General features: G+C 33.8%; 1 protein-coding gene across 1 annotated transcript in view; it reads right to left on the bottom strand.

The window, feature by feature from the left end:
• Mtbp (MDM2 binding protein) overlaps positions 1 to 26444 on the bottom strand; it is a 71369-nt gene that overhangs the window by 21629 nt on the left and 23296 nt on the right. The window contains exons 12-14 of the mRNA XM_046464932.2: positions 11735 to 11908; positions 9886 to 9993; positions 2167 to 2328 (exon numbers count right to left, since the gene is read on the bottom strand). Of these exons, the coding sequence (XP_046320888.1) occupies positions 2167 to 2328; positions 9886 to 9993; positions 11735 to 11908 (444 nt within the window). The remainder of the gene's footprint in view (positions 1 to 2166; positions 2329 to 9885; positions 9994 to 11734; positions 11909 to 26444) is intronic.

The following is a 26444-nucleotide window of genomic DNA, read 5'->3' as shown; positions in this document are numbered from 1 at the left end:
TCTGAAACACCTTTAGTGTTTCTTGCATTTGTTCAAGTATTTGTGGGAGCTCCTACTCCTGTGGGCCAGCTCTCTGTCAGGCTCAGGGGATACTAGAGAGAACATAATAGGCACATTCTTTATCCTCAGAAAACAGTTCAGAGAGAAGATAAATATTAATAGTAACCCATAAATGAGACAATGTTAAAATATGATAAATAGTTTGAAGGAAAAATATAGGGAGTGAATATATCACGAAACAAATTAACAAGGTCCAGAAAAATCTCTATGAGAAAATTACATTTAAATAGACATCTAAAGAATGACTATCAGTTAATCAGGGAAAAGCTGGGGGAAAAGGCTGCAGCACAGGACACTGTGTAGGTGGAAAGCAATAATGTAACGTGTCTAAGGAAAAGAAGAAGCCTGTGGTAGGCAGGAAACGGATGGGACACTGGAAGGCTAGAATGAGCGTGACGCCAGATATGACTTCAGGATTTTATGGGCCATATTAAGGGCAAGACATTCCCAGCAACTGGAAGCCATCAGAAAGGTCTGAGCAAAGGAGTGATATAATCTGACTCCTATTAAGGACGGGCACTCCTGTAGCTCAGTATTAAGAATGTCCTAGCACTTGATTCTGTACAGGTAACTTTAAGATACATTGCCCTAAACTTATTTTAAAAGCCCTAGCAATTACTTCTCACATCTCCTAACTTTCAACCCTACCTAGCTCCTTTGTAAATACTCTGGTTAGTCAACTTCTCTCAGTTTCCCTTTTCTTAGGTACATTAATGCTGCTGCTTCTCCTTAGAAAATCCTATTTTCTCTTCTCTGTGTACATATAATTCTCCATTGAGTCCTTGAACTCCTAACAAACCTTGCATGATTACAGTCAGTCACACTGACTCACTCAACCAACACATATATAGCACTAGTTCACACTAGGTAACTTCCTAAGCAACTCACAAATAATTAATTTAATTTTCTAATTTAAAGACAAAGAAAACGAAGCTCAAAGAGGTCAGGAAACATGCCCGCAGTCACACAGCAGGGCCAGTGCCAAGCTCACTCAACCATTCAGCTTGCTCCAAAGCCCACTTCGCAGCCGTGAAGCCATGCTCTTATTTATTCAACACATCCTCCATTAATAATGTCTCCAGCACCTTTCTGATTACTTTGCACCAATGTTTAAGTTTGGTACTGATATGGAACAATGACAATACAAATGACACTAATACTTTTTTGGCACCTACTGTGTTCTAAGTGTTTTATAGGAATCAAGTCATTTAATCCCCATAAGAACCCTAGAGAGTGGGCTATATTATTATTCCCATTTTAATCATGAGGAAACAAAGGTATAGAGGTAAAATAATTTATCCAAAGACATTCAGCAAACAAGTGACAAATCTGATATTTGAACCCTGACAGAATGTGCTTTTCAACATGGTACTATATGCTGTTTCTATATCTAGCTTTCCAATTCAATTGCAATCCTGTTTTTCTACATTTTCACTTCTTTGTGCACCTTCACGGTATTAAACAGATAAGGCACTCAACAAACATTATTGCTAACTTGATTCTGTGATCATTTTCTCAATAACCAAAGTAATCAAAATGATTTTCTCAGAATACAAACAAAAATATCTTCTATATTTAACATTCTGTCAAGATATCTTCAAATGCTTTCTTTCTAGGTACTGAAAAGTTTCACTGTATTCAAATTCATCACAACAGAATCCGGGAAAACAGACAGAAATCCAGTTAAACATAGAAGGAGGTTGGTGCTCCTTCAGTGAAGTTTGGTGACTATTCCAGCCCTAATGAATGGAAAACATGAAGTATTATAACATGTTAAGTTTTACCTCTGTTAAATTTAATGTGTAGATTTTACTTTCTTCACTTTCTGAAAATATAGCTTAACAGAAATCCTATTACAGAATTTTAGCAGTTCAGTAAAACTAACAAGGATCATCTAATAATGCTTCTCCCTGTGCTCAATAAAAGATGTTACCAAAAGGTTTAGTATAGTTAAGTCATTTGTAAATAAATGTATAAATATATATCATTATTTAAATTTATAAAATACATTTTGACTTGACCAATACATCTTTTAAGTTATAATAATAATAGCTACTGCAGACACCACACACACAGAGAAAGAATAAAGTATAACAAAGAACTTACCATTTAACATATTGGAGGTTTTAATTTTGTCAGTTGGTCTTACAACTGTTTTAGGAATAAGAGCATCAAAATGATGTAAAAAGCGTTCCCTTGTGAGTACTAACAGACTTTTAAGTTCATCAGCAGAAATTGCTTCAGGCTGCTTTGCCAACTTTCTCCTTTCTGCAAGACAAATCAATATAATTAACCATATGACTTTTTTTCAAGTCTCTCTGGTGCCCATATACATACAAGTCCTTTATGAATAACATCTTCAAAACTCAAACAAGTGAATTTCTCCAATAAACAACCCTTTCATCTTAATCTTATTTGCAGACAGTGGTAGAATTCCTAGTTCTATGAGATAAGGAGAACTAGCATAATTTGTTAACACCAAAAATCGATAAACAGTAAAGGCAAGTTTACAAAAGTTTTAGAAATATTGCAAAGCATTAAAAATGGCCTTATATTGGTATTTGTGTGAAAATAAAACGTGTTGACCTTCAGTTAAATATGGGAGCTTGGCCCTTCTATTTCTTGACCTTTCCAAACCTAAAAACATAAAACAAAGGAATATAATGGGAAAATAAAAGAAAAAATGATATTTCTCCACAAATTTGGAAGACAGAAATGACAGTGGAATGGTAACTGAGTCAGCACAGCAGAGGAGGTATGACCTTGGGTTTCTGCAAAGAGGCAGCACCAAGGAGTATGAGGCAGATGGTGGTGAGGTGTGCCTGCAGCAGGACTGGGTATATAGGGAGTAGTCAGACAGCTCCCCAAGTTGATCCTCCAGCACTCAGAGCCAGGCAACTCTGCTTTCATTTTTGGTAAGGTAAGCATCCTTGGGTTCCCCTAGGGACTGAACCCAATGGTGCTTAACCACTTAGCGACCTCTCCGGTCCCCTCTTTTTAAAAAATTTTGGAACAAGGTCTCACTAAGTTGCTTAAGGCTTTGCTAAGTTGCTGAGACTAGCTTTGAACTTGAAATGCTTTGCCTCAGCCTGCTGAGTCTCTGGGATTACAGGCTTGCACCAGTGCATCTGGCTGCTTTCCTTTTTTCTTTTTTTTTGTCCCAGACTATAGAATATTAGGCATAATGAAAGTCTATATAGCACTGAAAGGTTAGACTCTGAGCCCTGATGCTAGTAGCTCTACTACCCCACTAGAAAGTTAAAGGATCACCTTTGAAAAACTCAACACTCTCAGAGAAAAAAGGTCCAGATACTAATATTGTTGTAGGGACAGATTGGTCAATTTTCACTCTCCAGTGAAGTTTGCCGGAGACTACATTAGACATAGGCCAATAAAGTGAAATTTAAGACAGCATGATGAAAAAGAATCACCAGACATCTAAGGAAAAGTGTTGAGGGGAGAGGGGCTCTCAGTTTCCCAGGTCCCATGTTTATACATGTAAGAACTAAATAAAACTTTCAGCTCCCTTCTGCTTCCATCATTCAATGAGTAAATCATGAACCAGGCATGTTTTAATAAACCCTTCTTTCCTGCTCACTGGTTTTTAGGATTCATATTCTCTATAGTATGGCAAAGTACTTTCCTATTATGGTTTGGATATGAGGTGTCCCCCCCAGAAGCTCATATGTGAGACAACACAAGAATATTCAGGTAAAATGATTATGAAAGTTGAAACCTAATCAGTAGATCAGTCAGTCCACTGATTCGGATTAACTAGGTAGTAACAGGTAGGGTGTGGCTGCAGGAGGTAGGCCAGGAAGGAGGCAGCTTGACTTTGAGACTTATATTTTGTCCCTGGTTTATATTTTGTCTCTGTTTCCTTACTGCCATGTCCTGAACTGTTTTCCTCTGCCATGCCCTTCTGCCATGATGTTCTATCTTACCTCTGGCCCAGAGATATGAAGTTGGCTGTGGACTAAACCTCTGAAACCGTGAGACAAAATAAACTTTTCCTCCTCTTCTTGTTCATGGTTAGATATATTGCATCACAATGACTCAAAAGCTGACTAAAACACTTCCCTTGCAGGTCTGGTCTGTAGTTGCCTAGCCGAGAGCTATTCAAGTTTGAGTTTTGATGTACATATAAGAAAGGTTTCCTGGCCATGACTCCAAATTACCATATCATTTTCACCTACAAGTTATCTACATCTGTATGTTTCATTTTTTTCTATATTGGCTCCAACTTTGGGAGAGGATGAAAATAATATTGGGATCCCTCAAACTAAACACGGAAACCCAATATGAAAGAGAGATTTAAAGCAAACAGAAAAAAAGGATCTCTACAGGGAAAAAAAAAATGTTGCAGAGAACAAAAGAAAGGTCATGCTAATTAATATCTCATAGATCAGATACTGGAACAAGTACTTGCTTTGATAAAAAGAACAATGAATGAATAAGAAAGGACTTCTACAATTAAGCAAATGAGAGATAAAAAAATTTAACCTCCATAAAAGAGCTGTAAAATGAAACAGAAGACGTCCCTCAGAAACCAGAATTAAAAGATGATACAGAAACAGTAATAAAAATTAAGTTCAGATAAGTTGGTATATAATTAATAAGAGTTCTAGAGAGAAAAAAAAAGAAACTGAAAGAAAATTTTTAAAGAGATAAATTAATAAAAATTATCAGACTGAAGGATGTAAATCTTCTGTTGAAATGGACCCATCAAGCACACAGCTCAATAAATGGGAGAGGGGCTGGGGATGGGTTGTGGCTCAGTGGTATTGTGATTGTCTAGCACAAAGAGGCACTGGGTTCGATCCTCAGCACAACATAGAAATAAAATAAAGATACGGTGTCCACCTAAAACTAAAAAATAATTATTTAAAAAATTTTTAAAAAATAAAATAAATGGGAGAGGGGTGGATGGTGGAAGATAAACTATGATTCAAAATAAAGCTTCCACACAAAGTTTTCAGGAATGGGTGTTGATGGAGGTGGGTTGGGGAGATCTAAAGAAGACTGCAAAGTGTCAGAATGGTATTTGATTTTTCAACAAGAACACAGGAAAGCAGTTTGTAATGAAGCAATGTCTTCAAAATTAGGGTAAATTATTTTCAACCTCAAATTCTAAATGAATTATCAATCAAGCCAAGATACTTTCAGAAATGCAAGAATTTAAATTTTTACACATCATGAACTTTTACTCAGGAAGTTCCTAGAAGACATGCCTCTACAAAACAAGAAAATAATCTAAGGGAGAAAAAAAGTGGTTGAAAAAAAATCCAAAAAAGAAAGAAATCTCCAAGCTGTCAAAAGATTTAAGTAAGCAGTCCAGAGTTTAGGAAAATATGAAACGCTCCCAAAAAACATACAAAAATAAAAAAGAACTGGTGTGTTTGATCAACAATGAAAGCTGACGTTAAAAGTGTGTCAGAAATGTTGGAACCTATAGAAAAACATAATATTTTGTCTGTACACAAGAGTAATCAAATCAAAAATAAGGTGATGCTATGGTTTAGATATGAGGTGTCCCCCAAAAGCTCATATGAGACAATGCAAGAATGTTCAGTGGTGAAATTATTAGATTATGAGAGCTATAACATGATGAGTAGATTAATCCACTTGGATGGTTTGGTTATTTGAATGGATTAATGGGTGGTGACTTGAGCAGGAAGGGTGTGGCTAGAGGAAACAGGTCACTGGGGGCATGTCCTTGGAGATTATATTATCTCTGACTCCTAGTACTCAAGGTTTCTCTGCTTTCTGGATGCCTTGAGCTGAGCAACTTTCTTCTGCTATGACCTTCTGCTATGGTGAGCTGCCTCACCATGGGCCCAGAGCAACAGAGTGAGCCAACCATGAACTCAATCTCTAAAACCATGAGCCAAAGTAAATTTTTCCTCCTCTGAGTTGTTCCTGTCAGGTTTATTGGTCACAGCAATGCAAAGCTGACTAACACAGGTGATTTGATCATCATCATGAATTACATGGCTCAGCAGTAAACTTATTTATATAGTTATACTAATGTTAAACTAACCACTGATTTGGAAAAAATTTAGGACTTCACTGAAAGGGTCACTGTAAGAAGAAGTGAAAGTAATATGGAAACACTAAATCTTTATCAACCATAGTTAAGTGTTGCCTTTCAGTGAAGAATGCCTGAAATCAAGAAACAGAAGCATACATCCACTGTTCAGAAAACAGAAAAAAAATGTCGGGAGAACCAGATGGAAGGACACAGGATAAATACATATGGATACAGAGGTTGAAAGATAAGGAGGGATAGGGAAGGAACTGCCATTTTCCATTTAAAAATTTTCAGTATCATCTGAATTTTTCTAATTGTACTTATGTATTACTTTGATTAAAAAAATATTTCACCTTTAAACACTTCCAAACTAACAAAATTTTCTTCCATAATAAAATGGTAACCTACAAATCCACAGAGAATTCAATTCAACAAACATCAAGAACCTACTGCCTGTAAAGTACAATGCTGTGCCCTTAGACACAGAGGGCTGTTAAAGCACACTACACACAGTAAGCAAAGTAAGAATGTTAACAAGGCAAGGCAGTCCAGGGAAAGAAGCAACCAGTCTCAAGGCTCCACTTTAGAGCCTCAGCTTTATGATATACACCTCCATAAAAACCTACTTCACCAACATGGATATTGGCAGGTCCTTCCAGATTTGAAAATTAACACGGGTTTCTATAGTCAAGAATATTAGTTTGGTAAAGAGTTATAATATATTGTTTCTATTACATCTTCTAAGTGAGAAATAAAAAACCTTGTTTTTTACTTTCTGCACAATCTGCTGAAAGTCATTCGAAAACAACAACAAAAAAATTACTCAAAGTACAAGCCTCACCTCTACTTATTAAAACTATTAATAATATTACAATTTGGAGATCATGGTAAGAATTCATATTGACCACAATGACTGAGAAACAGGGAAAATACATGAAGTTTAACAGAGTGGATAATTTACATAGACAAAAACAATCTCTACATAAATGAGTCTATATATAATTGAAAAGGAAATATCTTGGGAGAAAACTAATAAAATCTGAATGAGTGATCAAAGAATGCCTTATTCCTAAAAACATAGTAATTATTAAAGTAAAATGTAGAATATCTACAAGTATCAGCAGAATGAGCACAAATCAGGTTTATAATGGGTTCTGTAAATTTTAAAAAGATGTGAGAAGCTCAGAGTTATGACTGTAATATTGGAGCAAAATTATAATATTGTTTTTATATTTATTTTGCATCATACTGAATAGTTTCTTATTTAATAAAACTATTTAAGCAGTCTTAAATTTTTCTTGAAGAATCACTAAAACAAGGTAGTATTAAATATCCTTCCATGTACAAAAAGTTATAAATTATAAAAATATAAGATAAAATATAAATTATAAAATTATAAGTTTTTTTTGTTTTTTTGTCTTAGAGGGGGTACCAGGGATTGAACTTAGAAACACTCGGCCACTGAGCCACATCCCCAGCTCTATTTTGTATTTTATTTAGAGACAGGTTCTCACTGATTTGCTTTTGCTGAGGATTTCTTTGAACTCGTGATCCTCCTGCCTCAGCCTTCCAAGTGGCTGGGACTATAGGTGTACAAGGCTGTGACTGGCTAAAATTATGTTTTATATCACAATTTCTCAGAACATAGTATTAGACATAATTCACAAGTAAAATAAATTAGAATTTATTTTTTAAAAATTAAGCTCTAACAGAATTTTGAGTTTTGTACTATTAAAAAAATGTGCTTTAGTAGTATCATTGCTGAATGCACCTTTGTGGAAACTTTTCCAGCTGTTTTTGTTTAGTTTTTTATTTTTTTATTAATACTAGTCTGAAAAATATTGAAAAAACAGTAATGTTTATTTCTGTTTGTTTAATATGAAGAAATCTTTCTGAACAAGTTTTGTTTTTCTGCAAAGTCTACAATTTCTGAATTAATATTAAACCCTAGATTTTTTCAAAGAAAGCTGTTTCCATTACATTCTTTAGATTTCATAAGTATAAGTGAATTAACTATATCAGTTTAAACACTTTTCTGTTCACATTTCACATATTTGAAAATCACTGAAGTTGATAATCAGACATGTCATGCTTACACTAGAAATTGTTTTGCTGTCATTTTTCTCTGCCTTATTTTAAAATACAGGAATTCTATACAGATGCATCTTTGTTACTTTTGTTACCAACGTTTTAATGCAATATTAACTTTCTGGGTATTGAAGGGATTTATTCAGTATTTTCATCTTATATGGATTAAGTGGATCATTAATCTGAACCAAGATTTAATGCTTCAGATTGCAAAATGGCCATTTCATAGATACTTCCAGAGTTGGCTTCTCCAGCAGCTACTAGCTCTAAGGCTTTCTTCAATTGTAGGTCCTGCACCTGTCCTCTGCCCAGTGCTGTGGCACCCTTATAGCTGCACATTTGTTTAGCACTTCCATACCCCGGTCCCCTCCCCAACTGCTCTCCCATCTGGGAGCTTTCACTCACACCCCTAGGCAACAACCCAGCTCTAGAAGTTGGTATTTCCCTTCCCCATCCAGGAGGGCTGGCCCTCCTGTATTTGCTCTTCTCCATCTTCAAAGCAGAGGTGGTCACTCTTAAGAGTTCCCAGTTGGGAGAGTTGAGGAAGAGAGATGAAGATATAAGAGCAGAGATGCTGAAAAAGCTGAGTATAAAAAGCTGCAGGAGGGTTATGGCAAGAAAATCAGCACCTGAAGAGGGCCTGGCAGCAACAGAACAAAGTCAAGAAGTAAACAACACTGCCAGCTGATGTCTGAAATACACATTTTACCATCACAAACTGTTATTTCAATATATATATTTTTCTAGATGTCAGCACCTACTACCTTTTATGGAAACTTATTTGCCTTTCTAATTATGTTTTCCTTGAACAAACATCATTTTCTTGGTTAAAAAAATAATCAATTTACAATTACCCTGGCTTAATACAACTGAAAAGGTTTGAAATCCTTACATAAATAACTGAAACTAAATATTTTAAAATTTTCTTCTATTGAACAAACAGGCTACTGAATATAAGATGTTTTAAATAAAATAATGATAATTTGATTTCATAAAATACATAATTCTAATATTGTTCTATGTGTAATTAAGGCAGTCTTATGATTTTAATGAATTTCTTAGAAATTATATATCAATGATTTTCTTAAAATAAGTTCATATTAGGCAAAAATGCATGCTTAGTATTTATAAAAAATACTGATAACCAAGTTAACAATAATAGAATAAAACTCTTAAATTAAGATTCATGAAAAAATGTTAATTTCCTGATTAAGGAAAATCTGTAACACCAACTTCATTCAGTGTGTGAAATTTGCTTAGTTATTTTTGAGAGTCATGATTAAAGTCAGAATCCATCCTCAGGTTAACTTTTTAATTTCTCTGGAATTACATTTTCTTCTACTTGTAGTCTCTATTCTGTTTCAAAAATATATAAAAGTTATTATATATATATTAACTAGGATAATAAACTTCGGTATCTTTTCTAATATATAGTTAAAACCAAATTTAAAATACAAAATTTATTCAGCAAAATATTTTTAAACTATTAATAGTTATGTACAAATAGTAGGAACTTTCTGAATCTGATTAAAATTAAAGTTGCATACCTCTTCTATTCTACATCGTCTACATAAAGAATAGTTTTATAAATGTGTGTCATACCTAAAAGACAAAGTATATAAAACAAGTGTGCAAATATAGAAAGCTTATGTCTAAACAAATCAACATTCTTACAGTAGAATAAAAAAGTAAAATTTGATACTTACTCAGGCATTCTTTCAAAGCCCAAACTTGCACATTAGCTAACTGTTTCTCTCTCTGTACAACTTGTTCCTCAGAAAAACATGGAAGTGATAATAAGTCAAAAGGGAAGCCTGGGAAATAGAAAAGAATCAACACTGAAGATATTCTATTAGTTACTATCCAGTTCCTAAAAATGATTTTTTAAAAAAGCTAATCACTCTCTTGATCTTACATATTTCAAAGTAACAATTAAGCAGGAGAAAACAAGTATACTAGATAGTTTTGCATTTTAAACTTTGACCCGATTCTTAATTCTTTGGGAGACTTTAGGAACCAGAGAATTCCTACATCATTATTTTCTTCTGCCTACTCATAAAATAGATGAAATATGGATGGTCCCTAGTCTCTGAAGATAGCATGTCCAGTCCTTCCTAAAACAAACCACACCCTGTTATTCCTCCTTGTGCAGTCCCTTCCACAATGAATCTGGGCTCCACCTATGCGTGATGGTCCCAGGGTAGTCTGGGCTGACCCAGTCTCTTCCCCTTATCTTCCTGCCAATAGTCCTCAAAAACTGTGGAACATGCTGGGAATGTACTATCTTGAGATAGGGAGGAAGTTAGTGTTCAAGACAGCTCAGGCTTTGTTCCCCTCCTTCCTACAAGGAGATGCCCTTCAGTGTTTAGCCCAGTGAGTCATATGGGCCTTGAAGTACATACCCCAGGGTCTGTTGCCTTTCAGGGTCCCTCAGCTGTGGTAAAAGGACACATGGAGTCAAGACTCCAACTACCCCAGGCAGCTTTCTTAAGCCTTGAGGGACCACCTCACAGTAGATACTAGGCTTCTTCTATCCTGTACTGCCTACTGGTAAATAATATACCCACTTCACATAACTTATATAAGCATGTTCTATCTCACAGACTAAGACAAACTGATTAACAGAGCATGGAGGACCTAAACAGTAGCTCAGGATAAAGTGGGCAGAAGCATTTACATTCCTTATTCCTATTTCTGGTGGTTGGCACACTGATAATCTTTGTTATTCTCCATGCCACGGAAGTCTTTTCTTTCCTTATGGTTGGCAATTACCAAAATTGCTACATAACCACAAATCCAATGGTAAAAGTGTCACTGAATGTCTTCTATGCTAGGTCACAGAAGACCTGGCAGTTTCTTAGAACAATTTCTCTAAGACAAGTCAGCAACCATATGAGAAGTCAGACTATTCTGAGAACCTGATGCTATAAGGAAGCCCAGGCAGCCTGTGGAGAAGGGAACATGGAGAGAAAACCATCCATCCTAGTCCAAGTACCAAACATGGGGATAAAGAAGCTATCCTAGACAGCAATTCCTGTGGGATCCTCAAATGACTGAAGCCCCAGCTGTATGTAACTATAATCATATGTGGAAACTCAGAAGCATACAGCTGAACCCACTTAACACACCAGACCATGAGAGATAATATAATACCTTCTTGCTAAATTTAAGGTAGTCTGTTATATAGTTATCAGGTAACCAAAATATAGAACTTGGGGGGAAAAAAAAGAAGAAGGGCAAAAACCAGAAAAGGCCTGAGAGAAAGCAAATGAAAATAAAAAAAATAAATTATAGAAAAATAATATGTGTTCAATGTAAAAAACATTTTTTAGTTGATTGAAGACTGATCTGCTAAATTTTAGTATGCATATTGTAAAAGGAATGAGTTCTCTTCACTTTAAATTGTAAAAATGTAGTTGAAACAAAAAGTAAATAGTGACAGAGTTTAAGGAAAATAAGGTCATTAAATATCTAATATTTCTTCTACTTAAAATCACAGACTATTTACATACAAACAAATGTAGAATTTTTTTTTCTACTTAGGTTAACACTTACTCAATTTGGCTTCTTCTGTCTTTGTTTTCATCTTTCCATGAATTAAAGTGAGGGCAAAGGAGCCATTTATTTGGTTGGCCGAGTGAAGCATTGTGGCTTTACATCTTCTACTGCCATTACCTTGTACCAAGAGATAATAGCTAGAATACTCTCCTTTTACTTCAACATCTGGAACTAAAGAAAAGCAATAATCTCAGCAAGTATGCAAAAATGCAACATGTATTGGGGCAATCATGAAGCCCAAAAGGAATATAATAAAGTTTCCATGTTATTTTAAAACAAGCTGTTGAATTCAACGTGTGTGTGTGTGTGTGGGGGGGGGGGGGGGGGGGAGCGAACCCAGGGCCTTGTGCATGCAAGGCAAGTGCTCTACCAACTAAGCTCTATACCCAGCCCTGAATTCAACATTTTTGAGGCCAGTAGTTTTTCACTTAATTGAGGAAGCTATTAAAGCAGAGAATCATAAAAATAACACAAAGCATAAACCTTTAGTTTTATAAAGTTAAAACTGAATATTCATTCTTTTGATGTGGTTTACAAGAGTTCTATAATATTTTTCTTTTATGGCCACACTCATATGAGATCTTCTATTTCCAAATTCTATTTCTTTAAAGTGAAATAAACTGACTTCTGCAAGCACACACAACTCAAATGGTGAGAGTAGAAGTGTACAGATAAACAGTTGCCCCTCCACATTCAGATTCTGTATCCCTGGATTTAACCAAGCAGATTAAAAATACCTGGGGAAAAAAAACAAACCCTGCATTGGTAGTTCTTGCCATTATTCCCTAAATAATACAGTAAAAGAACCATTAACATAGTTTTATTTATATTGTATTAGGTGCTGTAAGTAATCTAGAGATGATTTAAAGTATATGAGAAGATATGTGTATGTTCTATACAAAGACTAGGCTATTTGCATAAGGGACTTAAGGACCTTTAGATTTTGGTATCTGTGAAGGTCCTGGAACCAAATCCCCATGGCAAAGAGAAGACTGTACTGAAGAATAGTAATATTTTGTTTCTTGCAGTGAGCATCCTTATGTATTTTAGAGAGGAAATAGAGAGCATTCATTAATCTGGTATGCTAGTTATGTCAAGGTCAGTAAAGACAGCTTCAACTATATTTTTAAAAACAAATCAAGAGAGGGTTACAGTGAAGGTTGAAGAAGAACTAGGAAGTCTTTGGGAGTAAAAATAGAAGTAGAATCCTTTTTGTTGAGGGTTATAAATTGCACAAAACCATTTATTTTCACTATCTTCTGAAATTTCATTAAGTGAGAATAGAGATTTTAAAAATAATGTAAATATATAAGAACTAATACATGAGAGAAGAGAGTAGAATAAAAACATTTCTAGGCATACAGGGTCTCAAAACTTTTTTACCTATGCTCTTTCAGAGGAAATTACTAGAGGTTGTGTTCCAACAAAATGGGGCAGTAAATGAAGAAATAGGAGGACAAAGGTTCCCAAAGCAATCTCCATGATGAAGAAAAGATAGTCTCACACCACAAAGCTATGGAACAAATCTAGAGAGTAAAATCAACCAATCCTTGAGGACAGGTTTCTTATATGATTGACAGGATACTATGCTACATGATTCCATTGTGAATAATGCTTACATAACCATAATAATAAAAACAATGAATACTAATATAAAATGACTATATGACCATCCTTGGAAGAAAGGGAAATGAGAAGAATGTGAGGGTATGGTAAGGACAAAGAAATGAAAGAGGCTAAAATCCTTATAATCCATAATGGTAAATCAACAGAAAACATATTACATGTAAAAAATTTCAGTGGCAATCTGAGCAATTAACTTACAAATTTGGAGTTGAAAATGGTTGCTTCTGGAGAACAAATGGAAAGGGAAGTGATAGGACCAAGTATTAAAAAAAAAAAAAAAAACTTTTTTGAGATGCGTGTGTATGTGTGTGTGTCTGAGATACAATTCACTTAAAGTCTACAATTCAACAGTTTTTCAGTATATTCAGTTATGTAACCATTACCACCAGTCTAGTTTTAGAACATTTTTATTCCCTTAAATAAGGGTAACCCCATATCTATTAACATTGACTGATTGCTTCAAATCAAATTTTACAACCTGTTGAGATAATATACTTGACTTTATGTACATGACTTTGAGCAAATAAAAAGAACTAAATGCAAAAAAATTAGCACTCAAAATTTAATTTACTTACCAGCTATACTAAAGGATAGAAGTTGTGTAAATAATGGAGTAGCATATACCACCATGAAACAATCAATGTTTAGTTCTTACATTGCCATATTCATATCTGTACATAAAAACCATAGCTAACAACAAGATCAAAACTGATACTAACTGGGTGTAAAAGTACACATCTGTAATCCTAGTGACTCAGGAGGCTGAGGCAGGAGAATCGTAAATTTGAGCCAGTCTGGGCAACTTAGTGAGTTCCTGTCCCTAAATAAATAGGGTTGGGGATGTACTCAGTGGTAGAGTCCCTGTGTCACTGGGCTCAACCCCCAGTTCTGGGGGTGGTGGCGGGGCGAGAATCAATACTAAATGTGAGTTACTGAGGTGATGATAAGGGTTACTCACAAAAAAGTTCCAAAGAATTATGACAATAGATGTCAATCAACAGAATGCTAGAGTCAGGAATTAAGAAAAAGAAGAAAATGTGGAAAGCACATCACATAAAACAATAAGAAATAAATTAATCATAACACTAAAAGTTTTTTTTTTTTTTTTAACACTAAGGGCTACATCAATGTTCAACTTCATAGCCCTAACAGCATTGGTACTTAGCATGTAGGAAGTATTCAAGAATTGTTAACTGATTTGTAAAGACAGGGGAAAAAAAGAGATTGAAACAACATGAAAGAGGCTACAATCTTTATATTCCATAATGGTAAGTCAATAGAAAATTTTTACATTACATGTAAAAAATTTAAGTGGCACAATAATATGAGTAGTGATAAGAGAAGACATTTGGAATACTCCTTAGAAGGACAATGATCTGCAAGTGATAGTGCAGTAAAACTAAAGAACTGCAGAGATAGAAGAGACCGCAAAGAATGGAAGAGACCTGAAAGGACTGCAAAATAAGGACTACCAGAGTCAACTGTGGCCCAACTTCAGGGAAATGTTTAATATGGGTTTGTTTGACTCTTTCCCTAGGCAATGTATCCTATTGAAAAGCTTTTCCTCATTGAATATGGCCTCCCAACTTCCACTCTGATCATGCCTTTTCAATCTTCTTTACTAGTTCCTCTAAACCTTCATACATTGCAAATTTGCCCTTGCCTCTTTTCCTTGCAGTCAAATATTCTCCCTGGGTAATTATATTTGCTCCTGACTGACTATACCATTCAAAGCAATATATCCATGTCCCTTTTTCCCTTAAGTTTATTTTAGGGGCTATTGAGATGGAAGCATGTGGACATCTGCAGAACCATTCTCCAGCAATATAATTGGGAAAACTATCCCCAAATTTCACCATACAGCAAACGAAGAAGGGTTTCTTGAGGAAAAAACTAAAATTGGATAAAAATTTTGAGTTTATAGCATTTTAACTATGACCAGCTTGTTCCCCTGAATGCACCTGGACAGAATATCCCATTAAAGTAGGCATGGCCAAGAAGATGAGTGTCCTTTTGCCCTCAGCTCCAGTCAAGGGTTATGATGTATCATGAGGAGGGGCCAGCTGTCAGCACTCAGCTCCTCAATTCCAAGTTGAAGAGGCTGAATTCCTAATGAGAATGAGATTTCAGGGACTCCCATCCTCCCCTCAGTCCCTGCTCAAGGTAGAGGCTCTATTCCAGGATAGGCAATCTGACAATAATGGGCACTACACTGCCATCACCCCAGCTCACTTACAGGGCAGAAAATCAAAGATCTAGTTCACTAGAGAGAACCAGGAAAGCTAAGAAGCAGCACCAGGGAGTTAGAATCCAATGCAAAGACTAACTTCAAAAATTATCCCAAATTAACTGGATCAGCAATTTACTACAGAGCTATGTAAGCCACAATAAAACAATAAGCTGGAAATCAGAATCTAACAGCTGGGTAAGGAGGTTTGTCCAAATGAGAAGGACAAATAAGAAATCAGGAAATGAAAGACCTACAAAAAACACCTTACTCCCAGGGAGAATATACCCCCCCGATCGCTATAACCTCTGAAAACTGACAGCAAAACATTGACACTGAGAGAGAAAACAGATTTCATTAAAATAGCCCAGCTACTCACCAAACAAACAAGCAAACAACAAAAACAATCCTAATAAAAGGGTGGGAAGACCTAAAATGCAACTTTCATCAAAAAAAGATATGAGACATTTAAAGAAATAGGAATGTTTGATATCTACAGAGAGAAAAAAGCAGGCAACAGAAAATACTTATGAGATAAGGGCCCAAATGTCAGCTATAACAAAGACTTCAAGGTAAATACTATAAATATGTCCAAAGAACTAAAGGAAACCATGCTTAAAGAAAAATGTCTCAGCAAATAGACACTATAAAAAATATAGTTAACAAAAATACCAGATGCAAATATTGGACTGAAAAAGTACAATAAACTTAAAAGGGCTAAACTCAGAAAAAGTATGTATTCCTATCACAACTAATAATAGAAAATTGGAAAATTAACAAATATCTGGAAATTAAACAACATGGCACTAAGTAACAAATAGGTCAAAGAAAAATCACAGGACAATTTAACTAAACCCTAGAATGAATGAAAGCAAATATACAATATACTAAATTTTACAGAATATAGCTAAAGGAATGCTTAGAAAGAAATTTCTGGTTAAGAATATTTTCATTAAAAAAGATTTCAATCAACCTAAATTTCTATTTCATGATACTGAAAAAAGATAGGAACTCAGCATGCTCACTTTTTAATTTATACTCACAACAATTTAAACTCTATACATGTATATTCATAGCATTATTATTCATAAAACCCTCAAAGCAACTCAAATGCCAATAAACTGATGTATAAATAAAATGTGATACACCTAAAAAATGGAATATTACTCAGTAACTAAAGGAGGCAGTACTGGCACTTGCTATGACATAGCTGAACTTTGAAAGAACTTTGCTAAGTGGAAAAAGCCAGTCATTAAAGACTACACTTACATAGTTAACTTAAAAGAAAATGCCCCAAATAGTCAAATCCACACAGACAAAAAGAGGATAGAGTACAGGGGAGGGATAACTGGCAGGAATGGGGAATAATTGCTAACAGATGTGTAGTTTTCTTCTGGTGAGATGTAAATGTCCTAAGATTGATTGGAGTGATGCCTGCACAACTCTGTGATTATACAAAAACTGCGAAACTGCATATTTTAAATAGGTATATAATGTATGATATGTGAATTTTATCTCAATGAAGCTTTACCTTGGGAATTGTAAAGTTCTGCTCACAAAACAAAAGTTCACTACAGTATATGACCACACAACATACACAAGGTCTTTCATATAGTCTATAGGATACCGTGAATTCACACATTCATACATCCAAAAATGCTAAGAACAGAACAATACTGTCATTTTATTATAACACTTCACAAATATGAACAAACCTTGGGTAAAGCCTATCCCCAAACTATTATAATGTATATAAAATATTTTTCAGTAAGATTGTAAGAGACATTTATTCTATTCATAAATAGCAATTATAGAAAATTTAATTAAGGTTATTAAAATAAATATACCTGTTACCAGTTTTATTTGAAACTAAATTCTACCAAAAAATTCAATCACCTTAACTCATTTATGATCTTAGTACTCTGCCAACTCAAGCTGTGTGTCTCTTCAATCTAAGACATCCTTTCTATAGTTTTTTAAATGCTGAAGCTTGCGATTATAATAATCTCACTTTCCTCAAAAGAAAAATATTTACTTAAAAGAACTTCCCTAACCATAAAGACTATGTAGTCATTTAAAAAGTGTTGTTCCAGATTTGGCAAGTGTTAACTGAACACTTATTATTATTATTAAATAATCTGTATGTAATACTGCCAAGAGTAACAGATTTATAATAAACGTAGTTACTCAAATCTCATCACTCATCTTCAAGAAATAAGGAAAAAAAGATTATAAATGAAAATTTCTATTTTCAAATGCTATATTTACATTATCAACCAAGAATGGGGTGTTTGGCTTGCATGTCCCTTCCCCAAGAACATACATATATTTTTGTTACACTACAGATAAATGGGAGAAGCAGAAACTACAAAGTGTCCATTACTTACCTCAAAGTTTACAAATTAACATATGAACTATAATGAAGGCATATGTCATTCTTAATATTTCATTAGCATAAAAAAAAATTCATATTCTACATCAGTAAGTTTCTTGGTAGCTTTTAAAACACTGATATTCCTGTTTTTTAAGTTTTAACTCTATAACAAGAGGTTTCTTAGTTTGCTTTTTTCCATATTTTTTATTAGTGCATTACAGTCGTATGTTATGGTGAGATTTGTTGTTACATATTCCTACATGCCCACAATACAACAATGTACTTTGGCCAATATCATCCCGAAGTATTTCCTCTTTCCCTCCTCTCCTCCTTTCCCATGGTCCCTTCCCTCTACTCTCCTTTCAATTATGATCTCCCTTCAATTATGATGAAATCCAGCCTCCCCCCACATTTCTTTCCTTTTTTCCTAGTATTTTTAAAAACCCTCTGACACCCTTGCTTTATACTATTTTAGTAGATCAACAATATGAAAAAAAATTATATTCATCTGAAAGGAAAATAATAGTGTATATGATATAAATAAAAATATCCACCAGACAACTAGAGAAAAGGATATTCTAATTAAGTGAATATTCTGACTTACTGATAATTATTTTATATATATATATATATACATATACATATATATATATATATATATATATACACACACACACATACTTAAGAAATGGCAATATAATGTAATTTTTAATAATAATGCCAGAAATCAAATACTAACATAATATCTAGTTTTCAATGTAGGTATCTTAGGAAGCTCACTCTTTCCAACAATATCACTGCTCAATTTTAGACCCAACATACTTCTCCCCCAGGACAAAGAACCAAACTCAGGGGTGCTTTACTGAGCTCCATCCCTAGCCCTTATTATTTTTTCTTTTGAGACACAGTTTCACTACATTGCCCAGACTGGCCTGGAACTCAAGGTCCTCCTGCCTAGTCTCCTGAGTTGCTGGGATTATAAGTATGCACCACGATACTTGGTTTAGACTTTTAAAAAAGGTTTTAGGGCCAGGTGGAGACGCATAAGAATAAAAGGAATCTAATTAGTTTATATTCATAAAGTATTTTCAAAAATATATATTATCTCATTTGATCCCTCACCTTATTCATCCGACTAAGCTCTGAAAAATTTATCATGAAACTTCGTTGCCACTGAGATTGTCTAAGAAAATGAAGCTAAATTCTAGAAGAAACCTAAAATGACTTTAAGTCATTTTAGATTTGAGTAGTTGTTGAAGTAGTTGTATGAAGCCTTCTGCTGTCAAGTTGTAAAATGCAGGATTTATAGATTCTACCATGACTATTTTTAAACAAATAACATTAGGATCACAAATGTACACATTTCTTCTCCATTACAATAGAGCAAAATGTACAATCTGAAAGCAACAATGAATAGAGAAGCTATTTAGAAGATGAAATATTTCAAGATCTTCCTCATTATTATGAACAACAATGACTTCTTTATTGTTCTGCAGACAGGAAAAGCATGTAAGATAGGGCAGAATAACAAAAAGCTACTGCAGAGTTTACAAAATGTTTACCTCCACTACCAATTTGATTCAAACATGTCTGAAATATATTAAGTGTTATTATCCTGCTTTGCAGATAAGGCATAAATGCCTTCCTCTGCTCAAGAATACATGCAGGACTCTCTTCAGTTGCAATGATTTCCTAACCCAGGGTTGAAAAGGGCAACACAGAGGGCAGAGGTTCTCACTCCTTGTTGCACATCTGAATCACTTAATGGGCTTTTTTACACATTAGTGATTCCTGGGTTCACCCCAGATATTTGGATTGATTTATTTTCAGGTGGGATGCAGCTTGACTTTTAAAAATCACTGTCAGGGTGATTCTAATGAGTAAATCGTATTAGGAATCACTGAACTAGGGAAAGGAACACAACTCTACATTTAGGTTAAAGGAACTTTAAGTGATTCTTCAAATATATAAAGCCTTAATGAGGTATAATTTATGCATACATGTATATACATCTATACTCCACACATGCACATATTAAAAGGTAACTTTATAAAATAGAGGAGTTTATACAATTGTCCATCTATCATTATAACCCAGTTTTGGAAAACTCCCATTATACCCTTGTGGTAGATCTCTCTTCCTACCCATGGCCTCAACAACGGACCTTACAGTCTACTTTTGCCTTTCATAGAGATTTCCTAAATAAACAAACAATACATAATCTTGTCTGACTTTATCTATAAACTTAGCATAATATTTTCAGATCATCCCAAATTTTTCATTCCTCTTTTACTGTTGAGTATTACACTGTATTAAAAAAAATTTATCTATTTGCCAATTGATGGATATTTGCATAGTTTCCAATTCTTAGCTATTATGAATAATGCTTTTATAAACATTTGCTCACAAGTATTTATGTGAACATGTGTTCTTATTTCTCTTGGGTAGATACCTAGGAATGAAAGTGCTGGGTTGGATAGGCAAACCACACTGTTTTCTGTAGTATCTGTTCTATTATACTTCCCCACCAATAATGGGTGAGATTTCTCTACATCCTCATCAACATCTGATAGTCACTGTTTTTAATTATAGTCATTCTACTGACAGTATTGTAGTACCATATTTTAGCTGTAGTTTGCATATCCAAAGCACATCTTTTCATGTGCTTTATTGGCCATTCATGTAACAAATGAAATATCTATTCAAGTCTGATTCACTTAAAAATAGGAATGTTTTATTATTGGGTTTTAAGAATTTTTTCATATGTCCATTGTCAGATAAATGATTAGAACTATTTTTTCTCAATGAATAACTTGTTTAATTTTCTTAACAGCATTTTTCAAAATGTGGACATTTTAAATCTTGGCAGATTCTAATTTATATATATTTTTTCCACTTCATGCATTATGTTTTTGGTATCTATGTGATTCTATTAATAAAGTAAAAAAATGTATATATAGTCTAAAAAATTAAAATATGTATTTTTTATAAATTATATTTTATTCCTCCAGCATTATGTTGAAGAGACAACTCATTTTCCACTGACATCTTTGTATTTATTCTGTTCTTTGATCTATGTATATTCTTAATCTAATACCACCTGTCTTGAATGCTATGGCTTTACAGTCATAAAATCAGACAGTGTAAAGTCTCAAAAATTTTAAAAATTGGCTTGGCTCTTCTAAACCCTTTTCAATTCCATATAAATAGAGGATCCATTTATCAATTTCTATGGAAAGTTCTGCTGGAATTTTAATAGAGATGGGACTAAATATTTAATTCAATTTGGAGAACACTGTCATCTTATTAATTGTACTAGTCAGCTGTCTTGCACTGTGATGAAACACCTGAGATAATTCCTTAAAAGGTGGAAAGGTCTATTTTGACACAGAGTTTTGGAAGTTTCAGTTCATGCTGACCCACCTCATGGCAGCCGGAAGCAAAGAGAGACATGATGGAGCAAAGGTTCCAACATTCCCTTTGAAGGCTCTCACTGGGAATGACCTAACTATCTCCAACTAGGCCCCATCTCTTATAGGTTCCACTACCTCCCAATAGACCCTGGGCTGGGGACAAAGGCTTTTAACACATGGGCGTTTTGGAAACATTCCAGATCCAAACTACAGAACTAATAATGAATTTCCAGTCTACGAATATGGTATATCTCTCCATTTTGTATAGCCTCTTTAATTATTCTCAGTCATCTCTTGTACATCTCTTGTTAGATATATTTAACAATATTTTATTTATTCCTTTCTGGTCTATTTCCTTCCTTCTATTCATTTGGATTTAGGTCTTCTAGCTTTTTGAAGATTACTTACTTAAGTAACTTAAGATTACTGATCTTAGATTTTTCTTCCATTCTATAATAAACATTTAAGATCTTCTTAATACTGCTTTTACTATTTTCCTTAAGTTTGATGTTAGATTTTATTTTCATTCAGTTAGAATAATTTTTTAGTTTCCTTTTTAATTCTTCTTTGTCCTATAGGTTATTTACAAGTATGTTAATTTCCAAATATATACAGAATATCCCAGATTTGTTGATTTCTAACTTAATTTCATTGTAACTGGAGAACATACTATGCATTAGTTCTATTCTTTTATATTTACTGAGACTCATCATGAAGTAGAATATATATATGGCCCATCATAAAAAATGTTACTGACTGAAAGAATACTTTGATTCTCCCTCTAAAGTTTATTGCCAAAAATCTTTACCAGAGTGCTGTTTCTAAAGATGGAAATTATTTATAAATCAGTTATGTAGTATCATTTTAACCTTATTAATTCCAGCCCATTATTTTGAAACATATATGTCATGTTATCTGAATACTAAGAAGGGGCACGCTTATCATTTAAAAACATTTCTTCATTTCTTTATATTGTTATTGGAACATTTGTATGGTCAAAAAACAAAAAGGCATGATTTTTCTTCAAGAGTACTTTAAACAATTTTCATTCCAAAAGAGTTACAGTTTAAAAGAAAAATAAGGCAACAACAAATGCAGGATTGTAAATAAACAGAGTTATAAATTATAAAATTATCAGACCCTATTTTCCTACCTGGGAATAAAAAACTTCCATATATGTCAAGGGCCAATATAGAAGAAAAGAATAAGTCTTAAAATTTTTTTTCAAAATACTTCTACATGATTTAACAAAAAGGATCATGCATGGCCTTTAGATACTTTCAGAATTGGGTGGAAATTCTGATTCTTCCCTGTGTTATTAGAAAAATTTCTTACTTTCCCTGACCCTGAGTTTTCTCATTTGTAATACAAAGATTGTAAAAAAATTACATTTCATTATTGTTCTGAGAATTGGAGGCAATGAATGCAAAGTATTTGGGATGGAATACATTTTCAACATTGGTAGATAATATTTTTAATACATATTTATGAGAATTTGCAGATAATCATTAAATTTTTATGACATTCATAAGTGTCTCTGGGTAAGTTAGGTATTTTTCATTATATATTTCATTATATATCATTAAAGAAGCCTTTCTTTAAATAAGTTAGATAATTTCATTAGTTCACATTTCTTTAGTATATTTCTCATGTAACAATTTATTTTTTATTATTTGTTCTTTTAAGATATACATGACAGTAGACTGTATTTTGGCATGCTGTACGTATATAGAATATAACTTCTAATTAGGATCCTATCCTGTGGTTGTACACGATGTGGAGTTATCCTAGTCATGTTCATATATAAGGATGGGAAAGTTATGTCTGATTAATTCTATTGTCTTCTATTCTCCTCTACCTTCCCTTCCCTTCATTTCCCTTTGTCTAATCCAATGAATTTCTATTTTCCCCCTCCCTACCCTCCCTTGTTGTGGGTTAACATCCACATATCAGAGAGAACATTCAGCCTTTGGTTTTAGGGGACTGGCTTATTTCACTTAGCATGATAGTCTCCAGTTCTAGATATTTACCAGCAAATGCCATAATTTCATTCTTCTTTATGGCTGAATAATATTCCATTGTGTATATGTACCACATTTTCTTTATCCATTCATCTACTGAAGGGCATCTAGGTTGGTTCCATAGCTTAGCTATTGTAAACTGACCTGCTATAAGCACATCACTGATATAGCACTGTCACTGTACTATGTATCAACCAAAGAGTGGGATAACTGGGTCAAATGGTGGTCCCATTGAAAGTTTTCTAAGGAGTCTCCATACTGCTTTCCATAATGGTTGCACCAATTTACAGTCCCACCAGCAATGTATGAGTGTACACCTTTTTCCCACATCCTTGCCAACATTTATTGTTACTTGTATTCTTTACAATTGCAATTCTGACTAGAGTGAGATGGAATCTCAGTGTAGTTTTAATTTGCATTTGTCTAACTGCTAGAGATGTTGAACATACAGATTTAATACAAATTCCTCCTAAAATTCCAATGAGGTTCTTCTTAGAAATAGAAAAAGCAGTCATGAAATTCATTTGAAAAAATAAGAGGCCTAGAATTGCCAGAGCAGTCCTCAGCAAAAAAAAAAATGTGAAGCAGGACACACCACAATACAGGCCTTAATTACACTACAGAGCTACAGTAACAAAAACAGCATGGTGTTGGTACCTACACAGTCATGAATGGAACAGAATGGAAGACACAGAGACATACCCCCATAAATACAGTTATTTTATACTAGACAAAGGCACCATAAACATACATTAGAGAAAAGATAGCCCCTTCAACAAACTGCTGGGAAAACTGAAATTCCACATGTAGTAGAAAGAATTTGAACTCCTTTCTCTCACCCTGCACAAAACTCAACTCAAAATGAATCAAGAAACTAGGCATTAGACCAGAGACCCTGCATTTACTAGAAGAAAAAGGAAGCCCAACTCTCGATCCTATCAGCTTAGGAACTGATTTCCTCAATAAGATTCCTAAAGCACAAGAAGCAAAATCAAGAATCAATAAATGGGATGATATCAAACTAAAAAGCTTCTTCACAGCAAAGGAAACAATCAAGAACTTGGAGAGCCTACAGAATGGGAGAAAATCTTTACCACCTGCACACTAGATACAGCATTAATCTTCAGGATACATAAAGAACTCAAAAAACTTAACACCACAAAACAAATAATCTGATCAATAAATGGGCAAAGGAACTGAACAAGCACTTCACCTAAGAAGAAATACAAATGGTCAAAAAATATATGAAAAAAAATGTTCATATATAACAATTTCTGAATATATCACTAAATATCACTTTTAAAAAGCACTCTTCTGCTATTGTAATTTAAACATACTTCAAATTGATCACTGTTTATTTTAAACCATAAGAAGTTGCTGATATTTAGTGATTCTGATATATTAAAAACAGCAATATCACATAGCCCAAATTAATACATTAGTACATATTTTATAAGGGATAAAACCTAATGAACTAATAAAAACCAAGGCATGAAATTTGGCTCACACTGCATAGATGGACTCCATTCAAAGCCTTTCCCTATTTATTGCAACAGCAGTTATTACCTGAAAATATATTGTATAGTTCACTTATTTTTAAACAAATATTTCTGTAAGGCAGACACATATTTGGTATACTAGATAGCAGTAATTACAGAGGAGAAATAACAAAGCTGGGTATAATACAAGAAGAGTTAATTTGCAATTTTAGATGCCATAGCAAAATGGTTCCTGAATGAGAAAATGACTATGGATTAAAGACCTGAAAAAATTGAGAGACCTAGCTATATGGCTATCTGGGGAAAGAAGCAAAACTGGAACCTCCACTATAAGCTCCATGAATGAAAGGATTTTGTTCTTTTACTGCTGGGTCTAGCATATAAAACAGTGTCTAGTATAGTGTAGGTGCTCAGTAAAAATATCTACTGAAAACATGAATATTTAATGCATATAAAAATGTGTTAATGCTCATTACACATACAGATTTTTTTTTAACCACAAACGGTAGCAACACCATTATACACCTTCTTTTTTCCATGCGATATGCTTTAGTGATTGTTCCTAGTCAGTTACTACCAAATACAATATTGCAATAAGATTTATAATTTCTTTGCAATACCTGTTTTCTGTGTTATAAGTTCCATGGCAAGAAGATAAAGTTCTACCTCCTTGAGCAGCAACCCCAGATTATAGTATCATAAGTGATATACAATATCTGATTCATATTCAATTAATTAATGGAAGGTATGAATGACATATTGAATGAATCAGTCAATGAATGAAAGAATCAGTAGCAAAAACACAAAGCAATAAAATCAGAAAATAGTTTTAAGAAAGAGTACAGGGTTTGGTTAGGTGACTCCGCAATATATAGTGTAAGAATGTAGTATAGTTGGGCATAATTCTGTAGGTAATGGAGAAACAGCTACTATTTAGGGGAATGATCTGAGATTTGATATATTATTTGGGATAGTGAGAGCTACTATTAGTGGGATAGGGAAAGGATTTAAAATTTTCTGGATGCAAGAGTTATTGAAACTTTTATACTAAAACTTAGTTTCTCTCTTTTTACAAAAGGAGTTCTATTAATGTGATAAGTAATAAATTTCCCCTTCAGAAAGGGTTACAGGTAGAACAGAACTTAATCAGCTATCAAATTTGATTTTGTTGCTACTTCTATGATTTAAAAAAAAAAAAAATACAGTAAAGTGTCAGTTTAATCAACCCTTAATGATCCAGCCTAATCAGTAATCAACAACTTGGCTTCAAAGAATATCATGTGATCTATGTCTTATTATTATTCAGAAGTTACCACTATTAATCTGTAGATTTCAAGAAGCAATAATTTAAAAAAAAATGAAACCAAGCCACATGATATTTTCTTCAAGTTCAATAAAAATCATGCAAAAAAAAAAAAAAAAAAAAAAACCTGAGTAAATTCTAAATCAATAAATTATCTTTTTTTGTTTTGTTTTAGTATTGGAGATTTGACCCAGGGGTGCTTTATCACTGAGTCACATCAGCCCTTTTTATTTTTTTATTTTGA

This window comes from Marmota monax, unplaced genomic scaffold, assembly GCF_021218885.2.
Source record: "Marmota monax isolate L192 unplaced genomic scaffold, Marmota_monax_Labrador192_F-V1.1 WCK01_AAM20220418_F8-fsc00003, whole genome shotgun sequence".
Taxonomy (NCBI): Eukaryota; Metazoa; Chordata; class Mammalia; order Rodentia; family Sciuridae; genus Marmota; species Marmota monax.
This window is presented reverse-complemented; position numbering and strand designations above follow the sequence as displayed.